General features: G+C 44.7%; 2 protein-coding genes across 3 annotated transcripts; both read right to left on the bottom strand.

Annotated features, from left to right (window-relative positions):
* Positions 1 to 48: 48 nt before the first annotated feature.
* Positions 49 to 10,594, bottom strand: ubn2b (ubinuclein 2b). 2 transcript variants are annotated; one of them, XM_038693896.1, is made up of 17 exons: positions 9,921 to 10,594; positions 8,782 to 8,910; positions 8,546 to 8,647; positions 7,821 to 7,952; positions 7,610 to 7,716; positions 6,798 to 7,293; positions 6,265 to 6,335; positions 6,047 to 6,176; positions 5,515 to 5,621; positions 5,293 to 5,403; positions 5,008 to 5,151; positions 4,796 to 4,846; positions 4,670 to 4,712; positions 3,148 to 4,419; positions 1,602 to 1,806; positions 957 to 1,025; positions 49 to 704 (listed from the first exon to the last, which is right to left on the bottom strand). In XM_038693896.1, the coding sequence occupies exons 1-17, from the start codon at positions 10,242 to 10,244 to the stop codon at positions 658 to 660; spliced, it is 3,540 nt and encodes a 1,179-aa protein (XP_038549824.1). In that variant the 5' UTR covers positions 10,245 to 10,594; the 3' UTR covers positions 49 to 657. The 2 variants fall into 2 exon arrangements, with proteins under 2 accessions (XP_038549824.1, XP_038549833.1); XM_038693905.1 differs by lacking the exon at positions 957 to 1,025 and having other exon boundaries at positions 52 to 704.
* Positions 10,595 to 15,180: 4,586 nt separating this feature from the next.
* On the bottom strand, positions 15,181 to 17,807 carry rpsa (ribosomal protein SA). The gene is made up of 8 exons (XM_038693937.1): positions 17,657 to 17,807; positions 16,957 to 17,128; positions 16,750 to 16,868; positions 16,206 to 16,451; positions 15,798 to 15,926; positions 15,545 to 15,704; positions 15,424 to 15,462; positions 15,181 to 15,319 (listed from the first exon to the last, which is right to left on the bottom strand). Exons 2-8 carry the CDS (start codon positions 17,087 to 17,089, stop codon positions 15,225 to 15,227), a joined length of 921 nt encoding a protein of 306 aa, XP_038549865.1. The 5' UTR covers positions 17,090 to 17,128; positions 17,657 to 17,807; the 3' UTR covers positions 15,181 to 15,224.
* Between the last annotated feature and the right edge of the window lie 1,483 nt (positions 17,808 to 19,290).

Genomic DNA, 19,290 nt, shown 5'->3' with positions numbered 1-19,290 from the left:
TTTTAAGTATTTTGTTTTAGAGGGTTAGGGTTTCATTAAATTACTCCATTGTGAAGGGGAAAGATTTTAATTAAAAGTAGGTTTGAGTTCTATACAGAAACGAATTCAAGAACAATGAAAAAGTGTACGGCTCTTGTTGACAAAAAACCCAGTTCATTCAATTTGCAGTTTACATTTCTTACAGGTATCAGTGATAATTACATTATGATAAAAACAGCACCAAATAGATACACTGACCATGCATCAAAGAGGGAGGAGACCTACAAAGGCACACTTTCAATCCCACAAACCAAACGCATTCAAATCCTCATACACGCACATTCACACAGCTAAAAATCCCATTCATACCTTCTCCCTGTCCACAGTGATATAGGTCTATCTTGTAAACATTGACAAACTGTATTTGTCATTTAATTTAACAATTCTATGAAGAATAGTATTTCAAAAGTTATCAAATAATTTTAAAAAGTTATATTTAACTGATGTTCATGAAAAGTTGAGCAGATCAAGTAAGTATGTAACCCGGTCCTCATTTCAGACCCCTATCACATGTGGTCTGTCCATCGGTCTTCCAAAGTCACGTTCCATGATCCTGATTTGTCCAACATGTTGTCATTTCATAAGACTGCATCCGCTGAGTGTTTAAGTCCAGCTGTATCATAGAGTCTTCCTCTTAGCGTCTCCCCCCTGGCTCTGACTGACATCTGGACAGGAATAATACAGTTCTTAAAATGTCAGCGAAAAGCATCGACAGACAGAAGAACATTCTAGAGATTGGACGACAGCTAAAATGACTACATAGAAAAAGGGCATGCTGCCACCAACAAACGAGCAGAGAACAGGACCAGACAGAAAGGGACAACCCAAGACAAAGAACACCAGACACTTGAAAAGGAGAAAAGGAAGGCAGGGGAGGGAGTAAATGGAGCAGGCTTTGAGGGTGGGTCAGATTTTACCTGAGAAAGCGAGCTGCAAGTGAGGAGGCAGAGCAACCTGAGACCCTGACTGGAGACTCTTATACAGATCTGAGGAGACAGGACAGGGGAACAAGGAGGGACAGATACCAACGAAGGGAGGGGGGGAGGGGAGAAGAAAGGACAGAAGGAAAAGGAGCAATATGGCATAGAGGTGAAGGACAGGTAATGACCGCCAAACAGAGGAGGGCATAAAGACAGACGTTTGAGGTAAGTGAGCGACAGGTGTGGGGAAGTAACCAAGAAGGATTGGCACAGTTTTAAGAAGTGCAGAAAAAAAAAAAAAGGGAGAAATTTGGGGAAATGGAGCAAACAAAATGGAATAATGTCAAACCGGAGAAAAATCACAAACTTACATCTGACACACAATATGGTGATTAAACAAATGATGCTGTAACATACAACACAAAACGAGGCCTATACAGCAACAGACAGCAGCAGAGAAAGCTACACGCGTTCCTGCCTAATGTGTAAAAATATATGAATACACCAATTAAATCACATACGTACATGTAATATTTAAATTACATTTAGTATCTGCTACCAATTTTAAATGTGTGTGCGGCGTGTAATTGAAATTTCATCAGTATACAGTATCCATGTTTATGCCTCGCATGCGTCACTCACTCTGGGTCAGGGTAGAGAATGATGCATTGCTACTGGCTGCAGAGCCGGCTGCTGTACTGGAGCCTGCTGTACCCAGTGGAGGCAGGTTTAGCAGCGAGGGGAACTGGAAGGGCAGGGATACGGGCACCAGGCCCCCCAGCATCCCAAACCCCAGGGGAAGAGTCGAGGCTGAGCCGAGCAGACTGCCGCTACCTGCTGTGGAGACCTGAGCAGAAATGGGGTTAAAAATAATCTTGCAGGTTTAAAAGAAAGAGCAAACGTGTCAGAACAAGTACTTCCCTTAAGTATAAGTAGCAATACCCCAATTTAGTCCTCCATTAAAAACCTTACTTGAGTAGAAGTCTGAGTTATATCAACAAAAAGTATCAGAAGTACTAGCAGAACCGCCCCTCGTTGTGTTAGTGTTTACTATATTGTGTATTTATTACAGGAGACTCTTGTTTACCACTATATACACTGTATAGCCACTGTTGTGTATTTTGTGTGTTTCATCTATAATAATGTAGGCTGTAACTAGTGATTATTTTCATTATCAATGAATCCATTAAGCTATTTACCATTTTACATACAAAACATATGTTGAGAATCCCCATGGCAATTTCTTAATCCAAGAAGACATCCTCATGTTGCTTCTTTTGTCTGACTGACAGTCCAGAATCCAAATATATTCAGTTTATTGTGATGTAAAAGCGAACAAAAGCAGCAAATACTCCCAAAGGAAGATCGGGAACTAGTGAATGTTTGGCATTTTTGCTTGAAGAAATGTCTGAAACAATTCATTTTCTGTTGACTTGACTAATGTAAAATGTATTTTAATAAGGTTGTGTTTTAAATAAAATTAAATAGAGTAGAAGTATAAAATAGCATAAAATGTAAATACTGCCCTAAAGTAGTGCTGCAACACTGCACTCAAGCAGAGTATTGGAGTAAATGTACTCTGTTCCATTGCACTAACCCTTTGTGGTATGTAATCATGCAGGTCATTTTTGCTTTATTTGTGTCTGACGTCCACCCCAACACTGAAGGTGAATGGGATTTTAACTGAGGCACCTGAAGGGTTGAAAACAGACTTTTCACAAATTCAACAATAACACGTCTTTCTAGAAGCCATGTTCAAGTTAACTACTTGACTTGGTAGACTTACACACAGACTTTACTGTGGACCACAATAATTAGTTTCCTTCACGTTCCAAAGGAACACTGTTGAGGTCTGTGGACTCTCGTGGGTAGCAAATGAAACTACATGGTTACACACCGCTCAGGGTAAATGGAACACGTTTGTGATTTGGGTGAACTGACCCTTTAAATAAATGCAGTTTTATGTTTGGTGACATGACCGTGACACCCGTTGATCAGCACTTAGTGCAGGTAACATTCACTGCCATTTTTCTGTGCACTTTAACCTGACACAGTAACCACGTGTCCTTGTTCAATGATGTTTCAGTGCTAAAGTGGGGGATGATCACATGACTGCAGTGCATGTGCTGGATAATAATGCATTTGGACAATCAGAGGAAAACACTACAAGTACCTAAACAGAACAAACCTGTGGCAACTGTGAAGAGACAGATGACGATGGGACAGACGCGACTGGCTTGGCCCCCTGAGGTGTCCCGCCCCCGGGCCTCTGACGCTGGCCTGGGTTGGCAGAGGCCGTTGTGGGGGAGGCACTGGATCCTGAATGCTTGCTTATGGATATGGTGTTAATAAGGCTGGTGTTGGTGGTGCTGTTGTTGTTGGGGGTCTTCTGGCTGCCTGGGGGAGTGTAGCCGCCTTGCCCCGGCTTGATTGCGCCTCCTTGGGCACCTGAGAACTGCGGGCGGAACCCTGCTGGGGTTTTGGGCGAGTACTGGTGTATGGAGGGGGTTGCCTGAGACCTGGGGCTTTGAGAGATGGAGGGTGAGGCGATAGTGGTTACGGTAGGGTTAGGGGTGCGGGGAGTGAGTTTGACGATCGGCGGGATGCTGCTGTGGGTGGACTTGGTGAGAGTAGCGTGCATAGGGGTGATGAAGTTAGACTGAGGCCGGGGCTGGGGCTGAACTCCCGTGAGTGTTTGAGAGAGGGAGGACTTACTCTGTGGGGCCTGGGGCAGGCGAGGTGTCTGGAAGGTTTTGATGGTCATGTGTGAGGGAGATGGGAGGGGCCGAGACTGAGGCGATGTGAAGATGAGAGTGTCACTACTCGTGGCTTTATTATTATTGCTGCCTTTGATTAGGCCAGATGGGGGAGCAGAGACCCCCGTCTTTAATCCTGGGGCCATGAGCGGAGACGCAGTGGGCGGGGGACGCGGTTTAGGTGACGACGATGAGGTGGGCATGTTGGCTTTAGCCACACCCACACTCAAAGGTCTCTGAGTGGTCAACACTGAATGTCTGTGCGCCTGAACCGTGCCCTTAATCACCCCCATCCCATCCATCCTCACTGAGGTCAGAGGAGAGGACGTGATGGAAGGAGGCCGAGACAGAGAGGTGGAGGAAGACGAAGAGGTAGAGATGTAGTGAGGTGCATTGGAGCTGGGAGTGCTGACAGAGCTCTTTTTCTGCTGCTGGAGGAGAGGCGAGGAGTGGAGAGAAGAGGGGTTGGTGGCAGTCTTGGGTCCATCTGGGGACGGGGGGCTGTCCCCGTGGGCCAGGCCCTTGGCTGCGTTGCCGAGGATGGCCAGGGCCTGGGAGATAGAATCCAGGGAGGGAGCGGTCAGATCCTCGTCCAGGGAATCGAGACATATGGGCTCAGACGGTGACTGAGGTGGCCGCTTGGCAACCTGGGCTGCAGGCGAGGGAGTGGCTGAAGGTGTGGACCGCTGAACCCACACTGCCTCCTTGAAGAACAGATTACGCAAAAAAAAACTATATCATCTCCTAACATTATTACACAATTCCTAGTCACATTAAAAGGACAGGTAATAACATTCCTCTCATGCCCATTTGAACGTTTAAAGACTTTTTAGTTGCTCTAATCATTCTTTTCTTTACTGCATTCTAATGCTGCGTTCACACATATACATACAAAGTAGTAGGCAATCATGTCATAAGCATAATAATATATAGCCATATCTTTATATATCTTACCTTTGGCTTGGCCTTGGGGGTAGAGACCATCTTCTTTTTTGCTCTGGAGCAAACAAACATAAGAGAGTGAGAACAAGCTAAACAAGTCAGTTTTAAAATCGGTTGCTAATAAGTCACATGACTCACGTGTAGCCTGTGAGGTGACCATGAGCCATGATGCTCTCTTTGAACAGCATCCTGTAAAACAGAAATATACATGTCGGAAAATATTAACCCAAGAAATTCTCACGTAGAGGGAATTACTCAGCTAGCCGGTAAACATTCGGCGGGCTTCGGTCTTGTCTTGCTAGTTAAAGCTATTGTTGAAGATAGCAGGTAGTTATTAGAAATCCTCCGACCTGGCCTGCATCCAGCCTTTAGGCCAGAGAGGTTTGACTTCAGTCTCCATGAAGGCTTTAAGGTAGTCTTCGAGAGACAGCGTGTTCTTGCCCTCCAGCTCATAGCAGCCCAGTTTCACCCGCACCAGGTTACACAGCAGCAACCTGGCAAGCACACACAATACAAACAATACAGTAAGAACTCCCCGACTCTAAATCACTGCAGAGGGTAAAACAACTGCGATCACTGTGTGCATTCACAGCCACTTGCATGAGAAATTAACTCCTTTCCTAAGTGAAACTGACCTGAGTTTGTCATCCCAGATAAACTTCTTTCGAGGGCCCATCACCCTCTTCCCTGGTTTCTCCTCATCATCATCCTCTGACCCGTTCTTTTCTCCCTCCTCAGACTGCTGCCTGTGAACAGAAACAAACATCACGTAGCACCCTTAGAAATTATATGACGGGAAATATGTTAAGAAAACAGATACACTGAGTGTGATAATCTGTGGTCCTCTCTGTCCTTACTTTGCCACTTTAGCGATACAGTCCATGTTGTATCGAGCAATCTGCTCCGGCATCACACTGCACACTGCCAGTTTCAGCTTCAGCAGGGGCGTTCGGAGGCGGTCATCCTGGGCGACGGAGATAAGCACGGTCAGAAATCACACACACACGTGCGCGCACGCTGAACGGCAACACTCGCATGCTAAATATATAATTGGATAATGGCACATAGCCATCAGTAACAAAAAACAAGAGCTTTAACACAGTTACATTTAGAGGCATGTCCTTTACAGAAAAATGGGTAACGTAAGCTGGCCAGAAAAATGGGTAACGTAAGCTGGCCATCATTTTCTAATCGACTCGATAAAACAGAATGAAAAATTATTCATGTCACTGTGGGTCCCTGTGATGAATCTCCTGCATTACACAACATGTAGCCATTCAATTCTGCAGAGGCCGGTATTTAATAGGCGGACTGCAAGTCCTCCAGCGCTGCATCCTGGCAACATTTTTTGTCCTCGTCGTGTCTTTAAACAGTCTGACTCCGGCTCACCTGTATGTTGAGGCTGAGCTTCTTAAGGCGTTTGAGCAGGGCTTCTTTATTGCAGGGCACGAAGGCCTCCAGGTGAGAGTAGACGGCTGAACGCACCTCTGCAGGCTGCTCCTGAACCTGCAGCTCAATACTATTGCACACAGATACATATGGAGATTTCATTAGGTGTAGGGAGGTTGCTGTTTTAATATGTCTGCAAAAGTGTGAAAGGTACTCACTCCAGTAGGATGTTGTTCATGTCCAATGTGAAGAATTTCTTCCTGCCCTCTTCGTCAAACAGCCGGGACGCCTGTGCCAAGAGACAAGCATTAGATAACACATGATGATTTGTTAATCTCATTTATCCTAAGAGTGTGTCACATAAACACAGCTATCACAAAAGGCATGAGGACATCGTATGTTTGAGCCCTTTGTGCCATGTATCATTAGGATGGTTTTCTGCAGTCCCATTAGAACAAGAACATTATTTGTATCATGATTCATTCAATCAGATTTAATTTACACTCAAGTTTAGTCACTGAATTAATTAGTCGATCAAAAGAAAATTTATCTGCCGCTATTTATTTGGAGTATAGGTTAGATTGAACAATCTATGTCATTTTTTTTCAATAATAATGCACATTTTCACTCTTATAAGACATTTTGTGAAATGATGAATCAACTAATAAAAAAGAATCTGCTGATTGATCGATAATGAAAGTAATTGTTGGTTAAGAAAACATGTGATCCAGTGGAATACTGAAGTCCGTACCGCTCTCAGATCTTCGATGCGCTTTGCGAGGGGGCCTGGGAGTCCACTGGGCAGAGGAGGAGGGGTCATCACGTTACCTTGTGACAGTCTGCTAGCACCTGCTTTATGTCCCATCCCAAAGGAGCCGTTCTCTCCCTGCACTGGACTAGAGGGCTGAGGAGAGTCCAGCATCCCGAAGTCCAGGTCACCCATCATGTCCTGCAGAATGTCGTTATTGGCCGAGCCCAGCAGCGACATCACAGCGGGGTCGGCGGCCAGGTCAGACATGTTGCAGTCGTTGCTGCCAGCAGCCTTGGAATGGGTGTTGAGGAGTGCACTGTTGGTGTTGGGCACTTTGGTGGCGGGTCGTGGCAGGCCGGCTGCAGCCATGTTCTTCTTGCGCATCTCCTCCTTCTCCCTGGTGAAGCGCCGCAGCATGTTGGCCAGGTGGATCGAGTCCTTCATCAGCTTCTTCCTCTTTTTCTTTTCTGGCCGATGAATATTCAGGGATGAAACTCTGCCAGCACAGAAGACACAATAAGAAGAAAGACAATTAACTGACTGACACAGAGAACATGTTCAGGAATTAATCTGTAGTGATCACCTTCCTGGGTGGGCAAGGGTGCAGATGGGCAACCATGATATGACATCTGACTAACTTCAAATAAGAGAACTTATTGTTCCAAACTATACGATTTTACAACTTAAATTCATCCACACATGAGACAGCATTATCACACAGACTTGTGAAAATAGGAAATATTCTGTGCATGGAAAAAATATGAGAAACAACAAGCCTGAGAAGAAGCACTGAAGAAAAATGAAAACCTCACCCGGACTTTGGTACTTTGTTTTTTCTGGGTTTCTTGTCCTCCAGAATTCCACCATCTTGCTTTTTCCGACGTTTCTTTATCACCCGCTCCTCGCCATCTTTCATCTTCTACAAACAGGTCCAAAGGATTTGGTTTATTAATATTAACTTGGATCTGCCTGCACATATACTTCACTATGTGCTCATACGAGTGCAGAGAAGGGAGAGCGTACCTTGAAGTGATTATCCTCCGTGCCTGCATTTTCTCCCTCAGAGTCGGACGCTGCTCTGAACTGCAGAGTGCCTGTGTTGATGTAGAAGCCTCCGTGTTTTGTGGTGAGCGAGGCCGGCACCAGCTCGTCATACTGAGGCCAGGAGAGAAGTATAATTACTGTTAGTTTTCTTCTACTGCTGCGTGCGGCACCAACCTTTTACCACTAAGAAAAACAACAAAAATTACACTGTTGTCCCAAATCTATTCCACATAAGACCTTCACTTTAAACTACTCTTTGCGGCATACTGTTTTTACAGTTAGTATACAAGAAAGTTATGTGCTTGAGGATTTGTACAGATGCTATAATTAAACTATCTAAAATCTTTCTCAAGCCGTTTCACCACTGAGCCCAACTAATTTTTTTTTTTTTCCAGTAAGGATCTCATTCCCATTGCATGTTGCACTGTGGGACAATATCTTCCATTACCGCCACACTCAAACACAAGTGACTGTGGCGATAAAATCAATGTGTACCAAGCTTCACTTGATCCCAGTCGACAGTTTCAGCCAAAAAGAACGACTAAAACCTTCAAGCACTGTAGGTGCACACACTGGAAAATAGTTTGATGTACGGTGAAAGTCTGGGCTTCGTGCTGACTATTAAAAAAAGAATTTAACATATAAGTGACGACATATGAGTAATGCATAAAGTGATGCGTGTGCATTCGCAAAAGGGAACTCACAGCCTCTGAATTGTCTATGAAAGGGTCGGTCTCATCATAGCCGTAGCCGATGTCAATGAGATCCTGCATCCTGTCCTTTTTCTTCTTCTTTGGGACCCCACCCTGCGAACAGAGAATGAAAACACAGGGGCCAAAAACATTTAAACATATATATTAGACATCTTTCTGCACACACAACATTCACACAGTCACACTTGTAGCAATAAATTCATATATCTTGAGACTGTAACACTCACATATTTGCTCTCAAATTTCTTGGCCAGCTGTTCTACCTCCCGTCTCTCCCTCTCATCGTCAGCAAAGGGGTCATTGGGGTCCAAAGGAGGAGCAAGTCCTTTAGGTACTGTTGAGCCTGCAGGCTTTACCTGAGGAAAACAAGAAATCTGTCAACATAATGAAACGGGAGCAAAGGGGTTTTTAATGTTTTTCTACATAGAGTGCCTATTCTCTAATATGGATATGAACCTCATCAGTCAGGTCTTCGTTAAAGGGAAACTCAATGAATTTACACATGTAGACCTGTTTACTCACTATAAGGAGAACGAAGCCTGTGAAGACGGTTGTATGATGAGTTCTGGGGGCGCGATTTCAAATCAGAGATGGTTTGCATTGCAAAACAGGGGGGTGGGTGGAGTTTGAAGGATAAGGCCACATCCATGTCATATTAGAGTAAAAGTAATTATGAGATTATGGTTTGTAAATATACTTTATGTCAACATCCCAGCGGTTATTATAACTGGGACTTTTCTGAGAGCTCAGATTTAGCCAACTTGGCACCTCATAACACAGAAGTGCCTCAAAATCATAGAGACTCCTCACGTCAGCCAAAATAAATACTATGAAGTGTCTTGAGACTATAGAAAGCTGTAAACAAGGGATTTTTCTCTACCATCCATCTCCTATAAATTACATGAACGTGGCATTAACCAGGCAGGGAAGGGGTCTAACAGAGGAGGAGGATCCGGTGTTTCTGGAGTTTTACTCACACCAGGGACTAAAAGTAAATACATCTGCCTTACCAATTATCTCTCTCTCACAAGTCCCCCAGTTTTAAGGAAATACAATATGCAAATCTCTGAATAGCATGCAACATTCATTCTGAACACTGATGAATTCCCTGACTAAATCTACCTGCCCAGACTCTTGGTCAGGTTCCCAATAAGTAAATACTGAGCATAACGAGTTATTCACTGGGTCACTGCTGAGAGCCTAACTGACACACAACATGCAAGATTAAAAGTGTCTAAGTAAATAACAGCATCTCTGAGTGGTACACCTCGGCCTCACCAACAGGCACCACTCGTGAGGTGATGCCAGGTTAGGCCCCTCCTGCTCGCATCATGGTGCCCGCTGTGTAGCTCTGCTCTCTCCGTACCTGAGAAAGAGTTGAGTTGACCAGCTCGCCGTAGTTGAACTCCGCGGACGCTCGTTCATTCGGCTCGGTCAGCGGGAGGTTGAGGCGCACGGTGGGTTTCGCCTCGTCGGTCTCGCCCTCGCCTCCTTTCGGGGTAACGTTCCCAAACGGACCTCCTCCGCCTCCTTCTGACCCTGCCGCCGCGACACTTCCACCTCCATCTTTCCCAAAAGTGATGTCGACGGCCTCATCTTCGCGGCGGCGTTTCTTGCTGGACTCCGGGGTCGGCGGCGAGGCGTTGAAGGATGAGATGGTGACGAACGGCACTTTCCTCGGCTCTGCCATTTGACGCTCTCCGTCCGACGAGCGGGCACGCAAAACGGGGAGCGCCGCACTCCTCTGAGCCGCCGCGGGCTGAAAATCTAAACCTGGAGATGGTCGACAAGTACAGCTAGCTGGCTGCTCTGCTAGCTAGCTTCCTCGGAATGAGTGCAGCAGGCGACACAATGACTTTTATCTCCTCCCAGCCCGTGTTAATCCATATAGTACTGACCCTGGCACCGACCCCGTCACCTACGAGGGACTTAAACTGTGGGAAATCGCAGTTTTGAGTGCTTCCATGAAATTGGTGGTTAGCTACCGCAAGGAGGATTCCGTAGTAGCCATCTTGATCATTATTATCATTATTCAGTGGCTGGGCGTGCGCATGAAAAGAAAGCGGAAGCCAGGGAGGAAGGGGAAGTGTTTGTCCAATGGCAGAGCTGAAACACGCCCACCTGACAGACTAGCGCGAACGTGGAGGAGATGATTGTTCTGCACGGGCGGGATGTCCGGATTCCCTGAATGCGTTTCTACTGTTTACTACAAGGACGACACGTTAGCTGTGTGTTTTTTTCTGCCCCTGTGTGCTCGTAAAAATCCGGAAAATAAACATTTAATACCCCATAAAGCCAAAGAGGTGCACTCTGAAATGACGAGTGAAGTTCACGCTGCTAAATAAATAAAGATATGTCAGTGTTGCAAAACAGGTGCAGAGGCTACAGATCGTTCGTGCTTTTAGTTAGTCTTAACTTACGTGTCTTAATTATTACTAGCGATTTTGCATTTCTCATCTCGTTTTTCAATCGTTAATGCAAATAGTGCACTCACTTTTCAAACATCTCTGAGATATTTGAGTGGTTAAAGCCCTAAATGACTTTATATAATCACACAGTTGGATCTGGTTTGATGCTCTTGTTTGACTTTTTCCGTTATTCCCTTGTGTTGGTTTATTTGTTCACGTGCTCAGCATTCTTCTTTCTGATGAAGTTAAAGATTGTCACTGCCAGTTTGTGCTGTAAGTATGTGGTGCTTCAATAGCGGCCTTCAGCTCTTCTGCATTGTTCGGTCTCATGTCTTTCATCTTTCTCATGGCAATGCCCCATAGATTCTCTATACGGTTCAGGTCAGGCAAGTTTGCTGGCCAATCAAGCACAGTAATCCCATGGTCATTGAACCAGGTTTTGGTACTTTTGGCAGTGTGGGCAGGTGCCAAGTCCTGCTGGAAAATGAAGTCAGCATCTCCATAAAGCTCATCTGCTGAAGGAAGCATAAAGTGCTCTAAAATGTCCTGGTAGACGGCTGCGCTGACTCTGGACTTAATAAAGCACAGAGGACCAACACCAGCAGATGACATGGCTCCCCAAACCAACACAGACTGTGCAAACTTCACACTGGACTTCAAGCATCTTGGATTGTGTGCCTCTCCATTCTTCCTCCAGACTCTGGGACCTTGGTTTCCAAATGAGATGCAAAATGTGCTCTCATCAGAAATGAGGACTTTGGACCACTGAGAAACAGACCAGTTCTTTTTTTCCTTTAGCCCAGGCGAGACGCTTCTGACGTTGTTTTTTGTTCAGGAGCGGCTTGACAAGAGGAATACGACATTTGAAGCCCATATCCAGGACCCGTCTGTGTGTGGTGGCTCTTGATGCAGTAACTCCAGCCTCAGTCCACTTCTTGTGAAGCTCCCCCACACATTTGAATGGCCTTTTCCTGACAATCCTCTCCAGGCTACAGTCATCCCTGCTGCTTGTGCACCCAACGAAGGTTAAAGTCAAGGGCAACTGGACTTGGTTGAAGATACTGGAAGACGTTTCGTCCCTCATTCAAAGGACTTCTTCAGTTCTGACTAACTGGCAGGGAAACTCAGCTATTTAACCTCAGTGGGGTCGTTGTCCCGGGTCATCGATACCGCTGGTTCGTCAGTGTTCCTTGTTGCTGTGACGACAGTCGTTACAGTTGTTACGACTACTTGTGGCCAAGACTGAACGACCATCGTTGGTATCTTCACCTGAGGCCAATAGGTTACGTTTGTTGAGTTTCCTGGGAAGTGATGAAAGGACAGCATTGTAAGTGGGGGATAAGTGGTGGCGTAGACCCCCTCCCCTGTTCAATGACGGCTTCTCGACCCTGGTGTAGATGCTTCCTTGACACCTCTTTCAAAACATCCATCTTCTCTGTCTAAAATGTGCACCTGGTGGTCCTCAAACGAGTGTCCTCTGTCCTTCAGATGTAAGTAGACAGCAGAGTCTTGACCTGAGGAGTTGGCCCTTCTGTGTTGAGCCATGCGTTTGTGTAGTGGTTGTTTAGTCTCCCCAATATACAGGTCTGTGCATTCCTCACTGCATTGGACCGCATACACTAGATTGCTTTTCTTGTGTTTGGGTGTGCGGTCTTTGGGGTGTACCAGCATCTGTCTTAGTGTGTTCTTGGGTTTAAAAAACACAGGGATGTTATGTTTGTTAAAAATCCTCCTGAGTTTCTCTGATACTCCAGACACGTATGGAATCACAATGTTGTTGCGTTTGACCTTCTTTTCCTCCTCCCCTGTAGTTTTGTTCTTCTTGGATCTTGTGGCTGTCTTCACAAAGGTCCATTTAGGGTATCCACAGGCTGTAAGTGCCCCCTTCAGGTGGTTCTGTTCCTTCTCTCTGGCTTGGGCGCTTGTTGGTATGTTTTCCGCTCTGTGGTGCAGTGTTCTCATGACCCCTAGCTTGTGCTCCAGTGGGTGGTGGGAATCGAAGAGTAGGTATTGGTCTGTGTGTGGGTTTTCTGTAAACACCAATCTGCAGGCTCCTGTCCTCTTCAATGTGTACAGCGCAGTCCAGGAAGGCCAAACTGTTGTTGTGAACATCTTCTCGTGTGAACTTGATGTTACTGTCCACAGAGTTGATGTGTTCTGTGAAGGCTTGCACTTCCTGGCATTTCATTTTGACCCAGATGTCGTCCACATATCTGTACCAGTGGCTCGGTGCTGTTCCTCTGAAGGAGTTGAGGGCTTTATTCTCCACTTCTTCCATGTAGATGTTGGCCACAATCGGGGATACCGGAGAGACCATGGCACAGCCATGCTTCTGTCTGTAGAATCCACCGTTGTACTGGAAATAGGTGGTGTTTAGACAGAGGTCGAGTAATTTGCAGATTTGGTCAGGGCTGAGGCTAGTTCTGTTGTCCAGGGTGTTGTCCTGTGTTAGCCGTTTCCTAACGGTTTCTACTGCCTCTATGGTGGGAATGCAGGTGAACAAAGAAGTCACGTCATAGGATATCATGGTTTCATCTGGATCCAGTTTTAGTCCTCGAACTTTGTTTACAAAGTCAATAGAGTTTTGGACGTGGTGAGGCGTGTTTCCCACCAATGGAGCTAAGATGGTGGAAATGTGTTTGGCAATGTTGTAGGTGACCGAGGTAATGCTGCTAATAATCGGCCTGAGTGGGGCTGCTTCTTTGTGTATCTTGGGTAGTCCATAAATGCATGGAATGGCTTCTCCAGCATACAAACGGTAATATTGTTCACGGGTGATGGTGTTGTCCTTCTGTAACTGTTGTAGACATTCTATGGCCTTTTTCTTGTATCTGCTGGTTGGGTCTCGTCTCAGTGTCTCATACGTGTTTGTGTCCATTAGTAGTGTGTTGACTTTGTTCTGGTAGTCAGCTGTGTTAAGTACTACAGTCAGCCAGTCAGTCAGAACTGAAGAAGTCCTTTGGATGAGGGAGAAACGTCTTCCAGTATCTTCAACCAAGTCCAGTTTCCCTTGATTTTAACCTTCGTTGGATAACTATGACCTGGATGACAGAATCTTCATAGACTGCTTGTGCACCCTTTTCTTCCACACGTAACTTTCTATTAATGTGCCTTGATACAGCACTTTGAGAAACTTCTTTTGCATTTACATTTTGAGGCTTTCCCTCCTTGTGGAGGGTGTCAATGATGGTTTTCTGCACAACTGTCAGGTTAGCAGTCTTCCCCATGATCAGACTGAGAGACCAATTAAAGGCTCAGGAACCCTTGGCAGGTGTTTTGGATTAATTAGCTGATTAGAGTGAGACACTTTAGGCCTACAATACTGAACCTTTTCACAATATTCTAATTTTCTGAGAATTTGAATTTGGGGTTTTCATAAGCTGTAAGCCATAATCATTGAAATTATATCAAATAAAGGCTTATATCTCACTTTGCATGCATGTAATGAGTCTATATAACATTAGTTTCACCTTTTAAGTTGAATTACTAAAACAAATGAACTTTCATACAATGCAAATTTTTCAAGTTTCACCTGTAAATTTCTAGTGAAGTTATTGGCCTATCAGTAATCACTGAATTGACTGTTTAAGCATCTCAAACATGATGTATTGCTTTCTGGAAAAAGCATTTACCCATAAAAACTCATCATACTCACAACCACACTGCACCATATCAAGTCTACAATTAATTAAGTTATTGCTTCATTAATATTTTGATGTTCATATTAATGAAGCATCATCCACTGCAAATGTTTTGCCATGCAGATACACTTGTTATAATTGAACTCCATTTATCTTATTACCTTCCAATTTCAGCCCATTCCTTCATATGCAAACCTATACAATTGGCATCTGATGGTTACAGTACGCAGAGTATTTCAAGTCCTCCAGATCTATAATGTTACCTAATATGGAAACATTTTACACCTGCCATTAGTCAATACTCTCATGACATTCATGATTACCTTTGTGTAAATAATCTGAGCCCAGCAGATGTTTTCCATTTTGTCACTGGAGTAAATTTCCTTTATAGCCAGTGGAAGGATTTGGCTTTGGACTTTGCTTAACGCAGCAAATGTACATTCACAGTACCTGTATTCATTAGAAAGTGTCACAACTTCCACTGGCTTTATCACTTCATCTTCAAATGATTACGCTAGAGTAACCACTACTAAAAGTGACCTTCAGTAAATATCAAATAAACCAACAGAACAAAATCTCAAGTGTAAAAAACACTGTTTTATTGTTGCCATGGTCAATAATTTAAGACCAATCAGAAGTGGCACCACCCCATTCAGTTGCCTGGGCAGTGGGGGCTGTGGACCAGTCCTCTGTAGCAGGCTGAGTACTCCAGTCCTCTGCGGGGGAAAGAAAACCATTTATTCAGCATTTTTGGGGGGGGGGGGGGGGGGGGTAGACACCCACTACATGTTCATATATTTGAGATTCTATACAAACTTACCAGAAAAGACTTCGCCTGTCTTTGCAACAGCTGGAGCAGCTGGAATAAAGTCAAACAGTTGAGTGCCCAATAAAGTACAACACAACAAATTGCAGTTCTATCAAAACAAAGTAGTTCTTACGTGCAGGGAACTGCTGGATGGGAACAGATGGCACAGCTACACCCTCTGACCAGTCAGCCACCTCAGGTTGGGTAAACTCAGCCGCAGGGGCGCTCCATTCACCCTGGAACTCCTCCTTTCCAACAGCCTTCTCAGCTGCAGCCTGCTCCTCCTTCTCAATCTGCATTAAAAAGATGTGCATTAGGTGCAAATCAAATCACACACCACAATCTGAAGCCACTGTACATTTTGAGGTGAACCACATTTATCTTACCTCTTCAGGGTCCCTGTAGAAGTACAGATCAGGCATGACCTCCCATGGGTGCTCCCTGGAGATTGTTCCCCTCATCCTTAGAACCTCCCTGGCCAACATCCACCACATCAGACCGACAGAGTGGTGACCCTGAAATAGTCAGAAGAGGATATTTAACATTAAAATACACAATTACTAAATGTTTAATATCCAGAGGCCTCAAGATCCTCAAAACAGTTGACTTTGTGGCAAGACCTCTACGCCCACATCCCCATGTGGCTCAGAGATGGGGGGTTGAGGCCAAGCATTTTTATTTAGCACACATCCTACACCCTGCACCGCACAGTCAGGACAGCGCCGGGCTCTAACAGTGTGCAAGATGCAAGTTGTCAGGATTAGTAAATGTTTGATTCTTTCAAGTGGTCTCACCTTGTTGTTACAGGGGATGGCAATGTCCACATATCTCAGCGGGGAGTCAGTGTTGCACAGGGCAATGGTGGGGATGTTGACGTAGGAAGCCTCAGTTAGTGGCTGATGGTCAGCACGAGGGTCAGTCACAATCAGGAGACGGGGCTCCCTGAAAGCTGCCTGGATCTGATTGGTGAATGTACCAGGGGTGAAGCGACCGTGGAAGGTGGTGGCACCGGTGGCAGAGGCGAACTTTAGCACAGCTCTCTAAAGTGGCCAGAACGAACAAGTTATACTCAAGATCTCAGTGAAATTACTAATTTATCTGATAAATTGAACTGTGGCTCAGGTCACTATCAAACCCCAGTCATGGGACGACAGTCCTCATGGTGTTAGCGAAAACCCGGCCGGCTCACTCTTGCACACTTCCGACACCTGAACACCGACATCGGTGCCCGGCTTTAACAGAGTGCGTATCATAGCTCAAATAATACCATCAAATAATAACAGCAGTGACTCAGTGCAACAGAGCATCAGTTTACGCAGCCATCCGTTTTAACTTTACCTGTCCAGTGTTCCTGGAAGAGATGACGCAAACGTCAGCCGGGTTTTCAATGGCAACAATGGCCCTGGCAGCGAGCAACAGCTTCTCCCAGGTCTTCTTCAGGTTGATGATGTACACACCTGGTGTGCAAGAAGACAAATTCTTACTTCAATCACCATATAAAACCTTTAACAGCATCGCCACGGTGGGGGGAGCATTTCCACTCACCGTCACTTTTTCTCTTGTAGACATACTGATCCATCTGGAAGTCTAAGTTGGTGCCTCCCAGGTGGGTCCCTGCAGCCAGGAACTTCAGCACATCCTCCTCCTTCATTTGAAGGACATCCAGACCTCCGGACATCGTGACCACTTTCCCTGCGTTACGAGTTAGATGGGAGAGCTGGGAAAACAGGACGACAAGCATTGGTCAGGAAACCACCAGCTCGTGTCAAGTCGGCCCATATTCTGACATCATGATCATTATTGATAGATTTTTTTAATTTAAATTTATGAGTCTTGCAAAAAGGACACTCATGCAGCACAGGAGGCATTAACGACAGGCATCCGGGTAACAGAGGCCTTTAAGAGCGAATAACCACAATTCAAACCATGTGTGGACCCACTTGGTCTTTTACAGATTTAATAACATTTGTCACCATTTCCTCTGGGTAAGCTGCGACCATTAAGTCAAACCCGCTTTTTAGAGTCGGGCGCGAGGGGAACACCGCGAGATGAGCGCGTGTCAATGGCTAGCAAGTTAGCTAACATGTTAGCATTATCTGCTTTAGGATAAATTCACACGATATCGGCGCGACAAACAGGATTTATGTTGTCTCGCTGTGTACTTTACGGTTAGTCTATCATTACATCGTGCTCTTTGCGATGTTTAAAGATGTATTACAATTGAATAATGCATTTTTAAACTCACCACGAAACAACGCCGTATGGAAGTCTGACCACACGGTGAAAAGAGGACGCTGGGAGGAAATGACGTGTTATAAATACCACATTTCCAGGCGTGTGATTGGTTGGTTATTGTGAATGTAGTTCTGCAGGTTCGCCACTAGATGAGGTTCATCTACATGTCTACGAGGTTTACGCCATGTCCTGTAATGATGGTAGCAGAGGTAACCAGAGGTTGGACCGCGGGTCGGATGGGTATCCCATATTAAGACAATGGAGATGGAAAGACCATATTAAGACAATGCTGAGACGCTGAGTTCTGACCCGTGTTGCAACCAGCTATATTTGCTAGAGATAAAGAGTTCCAGGCAAAGGGAACATAATATGTACACAATGACACAGTCAGTTGAGAAATAATTTTAGTGAAACTGAAACGCGTCTTATGTCCATAAAGTTATTATACTATAATCCTAAAAGAACACTTTAGATTTTAATAACGTCAAAGGAAAGACTCCCAGGCAGATATGTAGGACATGGCAATGATGTGTTGATTCAAAACTCAGATTTGGGTTAATGTCAAGGACATTAGAGGCGATGGATGTTACAAATGAGGATTAAAAAAAGGGAGTTGTATAAAATGTTTTGGAGCTGTTTTCTGGGGGAAATCCAGGTTGTCAACACATTCAGTCTTTTTGGTCAGTGACCCTGAAGTACTTCAGAATTGATTTATTAGGATCCCTCAAGGCAAAGACATTGGCTGCACGTCATTTTGTATTCAAACTATGCCCCATACTTCTGACACAAATTCGCACACAGCTTGTTAAAATGATGAGGCGCCTATTGTCAAGAAGTTTAGAAGACAAAGATTATTCTTCCATAATCTCCTATTATTTACATAAGGTTTGTGTGTCTGATGAAGTGAAAATACAATATCTGGAGACTAAATCCAATCAAAAGTAAAAGGAATGAGTCTTTCTCAAGTATTGTAGTTGTATATGTATCTGATCTTTAACGAATACTTAACCAGGCTATTTTAGTAGATAGCTCCCCCTAAATATCTTAATGTCTTACTTTAGCCTGACAATCCTGCACATGTCCTATTTGATATTATGTCACCACACCCCCTGTACTGCTTATCTCTGTCTCACAGTGCTGTGATAAGTCTTTGGCCTTTATGTTCTGGCAGTCCACTGCGATATGCTGAGCAATATGTCTTTCTAATCTCTTTGACAGTTTTACAGAGTCAGCCATTGTTTTATATTCTGTCCATTAATAAGAGAAAAGTATCAAAGTTCATATAGTGCAGTTTGGGTACCTGAACTTGAGTTTTTAAGTCAGAAACATGCACCAAAAGTAGTTATCAATTCTGCTATTGGTCCTTTCCACCACTGCTAACTAAATAAGCAAAGATAACCAAAAATATCAATATTGTGTCTCTGGCTGCCTATTTCTGCTTCTGCACGCAAGGAGGACGCATGTGAAACGCAGTGTTGAAATAAGCTTGTTAAGTCTGCCGGGGGCCAAGAATTCATATTCATATTTGCACTACAATATTACTGAGGTTAGCCAGGATTCAGGCACCAATGTGAGGCTGTCACTTCCCGTTGAATCAATTGACAGTAAAAATATGGGTACACAAAAATTAATCTTTCACATGAG

This window comes from Micropterus salmoides, unplaced genomic scaffold (assembly GCF_014851395.1).
Source record: "Micropterus salmoides isolate LMB-PRFRI ecotype aquatic unplaced genomic scaffold, ASM1485139v1 Ms_hic_scaffold_10, whole genome shotgun sequence".
Lineage (NCBI taxonomy): Eukaryota > Metazoa > Chordata > Actinopteri > Centrarchiformes > Centrarchidae > Micropterus > Micropterus salmoides.
Note: the sequence above shows the minus strand (reverse complement) of the source record. Positions and strands in the feature narration are given on the sequence as shown.

Bases quoted from the DNA above. Each gene is read 5' to 3' on its own strand.
- ubn2b (XM_038693896.1), bottom strand. From the start codon at position 10,244: ATGGCAGAGCCGAGGAAAGTGCCGTTCGTCACCATCTCATCCTTCAAC. The intron at 7,294-7,609 runs GTGAGGTTTTCA...CTGTGCTGGCAG, and splicing joins AACAAAGTACCAAAGTCCGG to AGTTTCATCCCTGAATATTC. The intron at 4,713-4,795 runs GTGAGTCATGTG...TGTTTGCTCCAG, and splicing joins GGTCACCTCACAGGCTACAC to AGCAAAAAAGAAGATGGTCT.
- rpsa (XM_038693937.1), bottom strand. From the start codon at position 17,089: ATGTCCGGAGGTCTGGATGTCCTTCAAATGAAGGAGGAGGATGTGCTG. The intron at 16,452-16,749 runs GTAAAGTTAAAA...TGGCCACTTTAG, and splicing joins CTTCCAGGAACACTGGACAG to AGAGCTGTGCTAAAGTTCGC. The intron at 15,927-16,205 runs GTGAGACCACTT...TGACTATTTCAG, and splicing joins CCATCCCCTGTAACAACAAG to GGTCACCACTCTGTCGGTCT.